Below are 9,292 nucleotides of genomic sequence, written 5' to 3' on the forward strand. Positions count from 1 at the left end.
GACGCTAGCCTAAACCTAGATCCGTTAAAGTACGAGTTTAGCGTAAAGACCGTAAAGTACCTAGGATTTATAAGTACCGCGGGGAAAGGCGTGTTTTACGACGTAGAGAAGTTATAAGCTATTCGCGAGTAGGAAACGCCTATAATAATTAAGGGCGTGCGAAGCTTTTTAGGGTTTACGAATTATTACTAAATCTTTATTAAGGATTTTTCGGGGATCTTAGCCCTGTTAATAGTATTAACTAAAAAACACTATACCTTTTAATAGGGTCCTAAGGAATAAACGGCCTTTTACGAGCTAAAGACGAGGTTCTAAAAAGGACTAATACTATAATAGTAAGACTTAGTGAATAAGATATTTATTAAGACGGACTACTCGGGGTTTACCCTTAGGGGTAGCCTAATATAAGAAAACGCGGACGGAAATCGCTATATAGTTATATACTACTCTCGTAAACTTAATAGAGCGGAATATAACTACTTAATCCACGATAAGGAAATATTAGCGATTATAAGTTATTTAATAATATAGCAGGCTAAGCTTATTAGTTATAGGTAGTTTATAATCCTCCCTAACTATAAAGCCTTTAAATACTTTATAATAAAGCGAACGCTTACTAAGCTATAAAGCCGATAGGCCGGTAAGCTTATATAGTTCGACTTTATACTTAAGTATTAGAAAGGAAAGGATAACACGATAACGGACGCCCTCTTATATCGATAGTAAGGTAAGCCCTAACATATAATAGATAAATAGGAGTAATCTTATTATACTTAATTAATTCCCGATACCGCGATTCTACCTAGTATTCGCTATATTAATAACGGTTAATTAAACTTTAAGACTGACTAAGAGTTATAGCGATTATAGGATAAGACGCTTATAACCGACGAATAATATTAAGGAGCCTTATCTACAGTTACCGAAGAAAAATACTAATTCCTACTATTATTAGAATTAAAGCTATAAATAGCCGAGTACTTACTCTTTACGATTAGGTTATTACTATTCCGCGACCGAATTTAGGTGCCCGGGTCTATTAAAGGGTCGATATTATAAAGGAGGATCGTTTAGTTAATTTACGATTTAGTAATTGGAGGATACCCCGGACATAAAACACTATTATCTTAGTAGCGCGTCGCTTCTTTTAGCCGAGGATAAATAAGGATATCCGACGATTTATCCGGAACCACGATATCTACGGAAAGGCGTATATATAGAGAAATACGAAATAAGGCCTTTTACGCCCCCTCCTAGTACTAAAACGAATATAGAGCGACCTATTAGTAGATTTTATAATAGACTTACTACTAGCCGGCGAGAAGAAGGAGCGCTACCTTTAGGTTATTATAGACTATCTAACTAAGGCGGTAATATTAAAAGCAATAAAGATAATTAAAGCCGAAGCTTACGCGGAATAATTCTTATACTATTATTTCCGATTCTATAGAATATTTAGATTAATTATTAGTAACTAAGGCTCGAATTACATAAGTAGGTTTTAGAAGTATTTTTATAAGCTCGCACGGATATCGCGTAAGATTAGTATAGTATATTACCCCTAAACCGATAAAGTAATAAAGCGCATAAACTAAAAAGTATAAGCTTATTTATAAGCCTTTATTTATTACGCTTAGGATAATTTGGATCGCCTATTACCTATAGTATAACTAGCCCTAAATAACCGCGAGAGCTCTGCGATAGGGTTTAGTCCTTTCTTCTTAGAGTATAGCTATTACGTTAATCCGATTTAGATAACCGAGGAGCCCTTTTCGGAACCTAGAGTATTAGCGGCCTACGACCTACTATACCGCTTATAGGAAACGACCGAGTTCGCCTAGGCTATAATTATATCGATATAGCTCAGAAATAAGGAGTCTACTAACTAATATCGTATACCGGCTTAGCGTTTTAAGGTTAACGATTTAGTCTAGCTATTATTAGCTAATTATTCGACTCTACGATTATTATAAAAGCTCGACTAGCTTTATCGTAAATACCAAGTTATAAAGGTAATTAGCCTATACGTAGTTAAGCTCGCTATACTATCGTAGATTTACCCTTCATTCTACGTAGACTTAATATATCGCGCGGGCGATAATCCCTTTCCGGGATAGATAGTAGATAACCCTTAACTACTGCCTATTCGAGAAATAACCGATAACAAAGACTAGGAAGTCGAGGAAACCCTTTACGCGAGGACGAAGAGGTAAGGTAAGGGATTAAGACGTGAAGTACTAGTATAATAGGTAGGATACTATAAGCCTATATAGGAACCTTTAGAACTATTAGCGTAAATACAGGTATTTAATAAGTTTAAAGGGAAATTCGGTTTAGTAGTAATAAATAATAGCCTATTAAATACCTTTACGCTAATATACTATAGGAACCGATATATAAGCGATTATATCGCGATAATTAGAAAGGAGTAAGAGTTAGATTTAGTTTAGGCCGGATAAGCCCCGCGCCTTAGCCACGCTTAATATAAGCCTAGATTAATATCCTTAGCCTCGAAATCGTTATCCTTAGGATTATCGATTTCCGTAAAAGTCTTACCCTTATCGCCCTGTTATAGGTCGGAGTCTATCTCCTTAACCTTATTATTATCTTTATTATCGCTATTATCGGGGATTATAATTATACTAGCGACGGTTATACCCGTAGCCGTAAAAGCCCGCTTACGCTTCGCGTATTATTAGAATTCAGAGATTATAATATTAACGCGACCGAGTATAAGTATCTCCCTAAATAGCCGAGTATACTCCCTTAGCTCTATAAGACTAAGGCGTCTAAAGTCTTTATCCGATAATATTAACCCCGATAAGGGAGTAGGAGTAGTAGGATAGGCGTTCTTTTCTATTACGATATTAGGAGGGACTAAGCCTAAAACTACTACCTTACCTATAACCTTATAAGGAGGAGATAAGGCTAGCTATTTCGCCCTAATAACGACCTCCTTTGAAAGCGATACGTTTAGTCCCGATACTACCTTTTCTATAACCTTTCAGGGAGGAGAAAAGATTAGTATAATTACTTTATTAGCGACCTCCGTTACCGGAGGAAGTAAGGCCAGTTTAGCCACCTTATTAACGATCTTAGGAAGAGGTAATAAGGCTAACTACGGTGCTACCGCTTCTTAGACCTTCTAAGGAGGAGAAGGGGCTAGCGTGATTATTGTGCTAGGAGCCTCCGCGGGATATATAGCTATAGGTGATATCGCCGTTATTATTTCTTTAGCTATAAGGGTATCCTAGAACGCCGCGTAAGTATTAAGATACGGTTCTTACTCCTAAAAGAAGAGTTAGCGATACTATCACGACCTTTTAAGGGGGAGGAAGTCTTATAAGGGTATTCTTATTATTATCGCTAATAAGGGTAGCCGTCTCGAATAACCTTTACGCGTGGCCTCTAAGAAATATTAGGAGAGGAGTATACCGGTATATTTTCGTAGAGTATATATAGTATTTCTTCCCCCGATTAGTCTAGCTATAATAGAGGCGCTTATACTTCCTATTAGTGATATCGCGCGTGTAAGGGAGGTATAGCTTAGTATAAATACTACTAGGAGGGTGCTTAGGAGGCCGATTACCCGCCGATTTCTTCTTTTTAGGCGGCGGTAAGGGCGATAACGCGAATTATTATACGGTTAGTATCGCCTTAAAACGTAAGAGTATTATATCTATATCGTCGTCGGCGGTATATTTACTACTATTATTACCCTTATTATCGCCGGGGGGTAACGCTATCTATAAAAATAATATAAATTAGCGAAGAGTTCTTAACGAAAAGATCGCGAGTAAGAGACGGCTTACCTTAAATAGGGAACTCTTAAACTAACAGAGTATTACTATTATTATCTAAGGATAAGCGACGTTAAAGGAATTATCGCTATAAGGAAGAACGAGTATATACGTAACCGCTATTACTATTATTATTATTATTATTAAAGGTAGGGAAGGGAATAAAGGAAGAGAGGGCCTATAAGGAAACCGGGGCCGATATATCTACGGATAGTATCTACGCGAGGGTGGCCTATATTACTATTTCGGGTATATAAATAAAGGTTAGTAGGCTACCTAAGATTTCTTTAATATCGAGGTAGGAGCGAGGTAAGATAAAGGGACGCGACTATTCCTTTATTACCGTGATATATGGGGGAGCCGAACCACAATGGTAACGCGCGGTTATATAACCCCCGGAGTGAGAGGGGGGGGATAGTATTACGGGTTAACCCCGATATAGAGGATCCGGCTATACTCCGGATCTTCCTAACTATGCGCTTAGTCAACGGACCTATATCGCTAAGTCTTCGCTACCTTATAGCTAGCCTAGCGCTATAGACTTTTCTTATTTTTCTTCTTCCTTCCTTAGTTCTAGATAATCTATTATTACGACCTCACTTAGTGCCACGACCTATAACCAGTCATTTATAGGGCCGCTGCCGAAGTCGCGGACGCTAAATTATACGCTATTCTTTGAGCACTCTACGCTGCCCTAGAGTAGACGCCTAGGCCCCTAGAGTGCTATATTTTTAGCGACTTATAGGCGGCTATTTAGAAGCTTTAGCGCACCTTATAGTGGGCTATAGAAGCTAAAGACCTTATCTCACGCCTTAAATAACTAGGCACTTTGGTTTCTGTGTTATAGTGCCCCTCGTATATAGGGATAGAAGGGAACGAACTAGCGGATACAGTGGCTAAAGGGGCGTTAAACCCCGAAAAAGCTACTAAATCCATTAGCTTAGTTATGCTTAGCTATCTAAAACGCCGGGTAAATAAAGCCCTTATTTAAGACTAGAAGACCCTGTGGAATAACGAAGAGGAGGCGGAAAAAACAGGTAAATCGGTTCGGTTAGGCCGCCTATATAGGCGTCTAGTCCGCGATAACCTCTAGTTTCTCCTGAAAACCACTACTAATATAAGGCCCTAGGTGGGTAAAATTGGCTTTTATATCGTTAAAAAACGGCTTCGGTGACCTAAAAAGCCACTAAAAAAGTGCCTAAAACTGCGCTGACGACCGCTATTCCTGTCCCGGCTCCCCTATATAGGATACAGCATACCTTATCCTTTCCTGCCCTTTTTATAAAAACGAACGAAGAGCCCTGCGGGAAGCCTTAGCAGGCCTACCGCTATCTCTGCCGCTATTATACGGTACTAAAAGAGGAATACAGGCTTTATAGGCTTATCTTTTAGCTACTAAAATAGCCTCGGCAGAGTAGTATAGGGCGTAAACCATAATGCCTGCGGACTAGTTATTTTGGTTTGGGTTTTACCTATTAGGTTTATTAGGCAGATTGTTATGAAGGATTTCCTTTATTTAGTACGCTTTATTTTACTATACCTAGCTTCTAATAGCTTTTAGCCCTTAGGGCAATAGGCACCGCGTTATAGGTTTAGGGCTATATACGCGTAATAAATCAAAGAAAAAAGAAAAAAGGTTATATACGTTAATATAAAGGATATAATCGGGGACAGTTTAACGAAGGTATTACTAGAGGCGGGAATTAAAAGACTATAATAATCGCTTAATTTAACGGATTAAAAGGATTATATCGAGTAGTTAAAGTACCTGTATATAGAGATTAAACGCGCTAAAGCCGCGGGCGTAGCGATAATAAAAACCCCTAAGGGCGTAGCAGATCCGATAGATATAGATCCGATTAAGTAGATCCGGCTACTTAGGATTAAGGAACTAATTCAGATAGAATTAAATTAAATAGTTAAATAGGGCGGATTTAGATCCCTTTTATGAGGGCGTGTTCCCTTAACTATTAATTTTACGATAGAAAGGTTAAGAGCTTTTAGGTTAAACCGAAGCCTCTGATTAGTTAGTTAACCTAGGAAGACCTACCTTAACTAAGGGGGTATATCGTATAGGCACACGGACCACGATATAGTCCCTAGGGGATCTATGCCTAACTAAGGGCTTCGGACCTGAGGGACCTCGGGTATCAGGATGTAACGAGGGAGCATACCGGAAAAGACCAGATAGGATCTAAATAATATAGTACCTATAATAGAGTCTTTACCAACTACATTAAGGGCATAAAAGACTTACACAGATATAACTAAAGATAATATATCTACACGAGACTTCTACTCTATTAAGGTAATTATATAAGTGCTACTTTAACGTGCGATAACTAAGGCTTAAAAGGTAGAGATTAAGGAGGGGATAAAAGTCTCCTTTTCGAGGACCCTAATGGGTATAGCTATATATAAAGCTATAAACTAAGTACTAGAAATAACTTCGAACTTAATACTATATATATGTATTATCGATCTAATACTATATACTCTAGTTTATATAATATAACTAAAAGTAGAATTCCCCTACTAAATCTCTATATAGACTTACACGTATTACTTAATAACTTCTAGAATACTAAATACTTTTTTATATCGGTTATACGGTAGTATCTATGAATTTAAGGCTATTTTCTAATACATACCTTATAATTTTCACAAGTAACACTGATCTATTATAAATATTCTTACTTATATTCTAGTTTAATAAAAAAACACATACTAAAATAAATAAAGAAATAAGTCCTAACTTCTAAGTTACATTATAGCTCCTATACTAGCCGGATATAAAAGCTATGAATAGAATATTAGTACTTGAATTTTCATCTATATAGGGGTTTATTTATATAAAATTTACTATTTCATTACATAAAACAGCAGGGGTCCAAAACGCAGTGTTTTGGTGTAAAGTCGTGTCCCAAAAGGGGGTATGTCCTATATAATGGGGCGGGGACTTACTACGTGGTTAAGTTATTGATTGGCCTGGAGCCATAGGAAGGTAGTGGGTAGTAAGCCAAATGCTAGCTTCTGATTGGTTATAAATGCGGGTCAATGACGGCACTACAGTCGGAATAACCGGTTGCGGTAGTCGGAATAACGGCTCTTATTAAGTAATGCTCTCCATCTTGCGGTTCGTGTGAGCCGCATTCCAAGAACGGCAGGGCAGGATGGGTGTGGCTAGACCACACCTCCTCGAGAGACTCGGGGTAGAGATGAGAGCTGGGTTTTTCTCAGTTGTTTCTTCGCCCATCTTGCTCTTCTCCCGTTATCCCACGAGTTCCTCGTCCTCTTCTCTTCCGATTCAATAACCCTGCCACCCCCCCCCCCCAAATTCTTTTTGCAGATTTTGCGACCTGGCCCCGGGCTCGACATTTTGATCTTACTATGAACTTCTTCTGGGCTTTGTGCCTGACCGGTATTCTTCGCCGCGTGTCTGCAAGCGAAGACTGTGACTGCGGATACGCAGCGAAGGTGGGTAATTCTCGACATGTCTTCACAGACCTCATCGAGACGGACTTTGGCAAAGTAGCAAGCCTATCAAGAAATGCCGACTGGTTCAGCCCTGAGTTCAATAGAACCGGTGATCGCGTGAGGGGCCCGCTCGGCGAACAATTCAGCCGCAACAACGTCGACACGGTGGTGGAAGGGTCTGGGTCTGACCAAGCCCCAGGGCTCCGAATGTTTGTAAGAAACTCTACAGTTGACGGCATGGTCCCTGTTGCCGAAGTCGACTCAACCCGTCAGGAGATACAATGGGGTTCCTTCCGCGTGAGTATGCAGGTGCCGGATGTAGCTGGTACATGTGCTGCTTTCTTTTGGGTGAGTTCCCCTCCGTTCTTCCACCCCGCCCTCTGCCCTTTGCCCCCTGCTTTGCTTCTTCTTCGAGGTCAACTCCACGGATATTCTCCGTCAATATCTACAAATTGAAAGGTTTCAATTGTTGCGCTTCCTAGTCTTGCGACGGGTTGGAAACTAATCGGTACGCCTGGGCGCGCTCCAGTATCACAACGACACCCAGGAGATTGACCTAGAATTCCTCACCAAAGAGTTCGATCCCGGAAACAACACGTTCCCTCTCAACCTCGTGGTTCACTCCCTAGAGTCTCAAGCAGATGACTATGACCCTGTCGAGGCGGGCAGTTTTGTCAAAGTCCAACTCCCGTTCAATCCGACAACAGCATTCCACGAGTACCGATTTGACTACCTGCCCGGCAGAATCATCTTTTACGCAGATGGCGACACGATCGCTGAAATGGATGGGCCTGGCGTTCCCACAGCCGGAGGTCACTTAATTCTGCAGCACTGGAGTAGCGGAAACCCGCTCTGGTCAGGAGGGCCTCCGACTGAAGATGCGGTCCTCAACATTCGTTATGTCAAGGCCTACTTCAATTCGTCGTCCGTGGAGCGGAGGGAGGAACTCGCACGAGGCTGCACGGATTCCGCGACCCAAAACGTATGCGACATTCCCAACGATGAGGACTTCTTCTTCAACGACCAGGATAGTGATGACCAGGGCGGTCAGAATGGCGGAGACGACGGCGGGCCGGAAGATAGCACCAACCATCTATATCCATTATCGACGTGGGGCATATTGGCTGCCAGTCTGGCAGCAACATTTTGCTACGTGTGAATGACTGTCGTCACAGCAGGGATGTCATTGAAATGGCGCAATGGAGAGATAATAGGCAATGTCGGGGTGGATTGTCGTGATGCACGTGGGACTTGGGCGTCTTGGATGGTGTCCGTACGTACGTAAACGACTAAGGTGGCTGAGGTGTCGCATGGGCACAGGAGCATGCCTGACTAAGGGCTTCAGACCTCCGGGTATCAGGATATGATAAGGGTGGATATCGGGAAGGACCGGATGGGATCCAATTGATATAGTACCTATAACAGAGTCTGCAACACCTAAATTAAGGGCATAACAGACTTACACAGATATAACTTAATATAATATATATATATATATATATATATATATAAATAAGATTTCTACTTAATTAAGATTATTATATAAGTACTATTTAACGTATAATAGAGATCAGCCCGGTTTATGACGCTAAAAAAACCAAAGATGTTAATAGCTACCCTATACTTCTACTATAAAAGTAATTAATTCTTCCTATAACTTATATTAGCCGCCCTACTATTATTAGTATAGGCCACGGCGTACTATAAAAAGCCTTAATAGCCGACCTACTTCTAGGTATTACCCTAGCCTTTAGGCTTAGCGTAACGCCGCGCGACGCGACTAAAAACAGTATAACGGGTATTATTAGATAGCTAACTCCCGGATCTACTAAGCGGCACTAGGTATAGCGAAGCGGAAGGGAGATACGACCCTATAATAGTCTTAGAAGGCTACTATATTACTACCTACTATTATAGGTTAACCCCCTAAGAAAAGTTTTCGACGCTATAACTAGGAGAAAGAGGGCCTAAGCAGCCCCCCGCTATAAGGGGCGCCCTAGCCTTACTAGCCTAGG

At 40.7% G+C, this 9,292-nt stretch overlaps 1 protein-coding gene across 1 annotated transcript; it reads left to right on the top strand.

Annotated features, from left to right (window-relative positions):
* The first annotated feature begins 7,099 nt into the window (after positions 1–7,099).
* SODALDRAFT_333484 (concanavalin A-like lectin/glucanase) lies at positions 7,100–8,632 on the top strand. Its single transcript, XM_028611986.1, has 2 exons — positions 7,100–7,625; positions 7,807–8,632. The coding sequence occupies exons 1-2, from the start codon at positions 7,191–7,193 to the stop codon at positions 8,434–8,436; spliced, it is 1,065 nt and encodes a 354-aa protein (XP_028466661.1). The 5' UTR covers positions 7,100–7,190; the 3' UTR covers positions 8,437–8,632.
* Positions 8,633–9,292: the final 660 nt, after the last annotated feature.

The sequence above is a fragment of the Sodiomyces alkalinus genome, assembly GCF_003711515.1.
Source record: "Sodiomyces alkalinus F11 unplaced genomic scaffold SODALscaffold_5, whole genome shotgun sequence".
NCBI lineage: Eukaryota > Fungi > Ascomycota > Sordariomycetes > Glomerellales > Plectosphaerellaceae > Sodiomyces > Sodiomyces alkalinus.

Excerpts from the sequence above, each read along its gene's own strand:
- SODALDRAFT_333484 (XM_028611986.1), top strand. The coding sequence starts at position 7,191 with ATGAACTTCTTCTGGGCTTTGTGCCTGACCGGTATTCTTCGCCGCGTG. Across the intron at positions 7,626-7,806 it reads CATGTGCTGCTTTCTTTTGG|TATCACAACGACACCCAGGA; the intron begins GTGAGTTCCCCT and ends GGCGCGCTCCAG.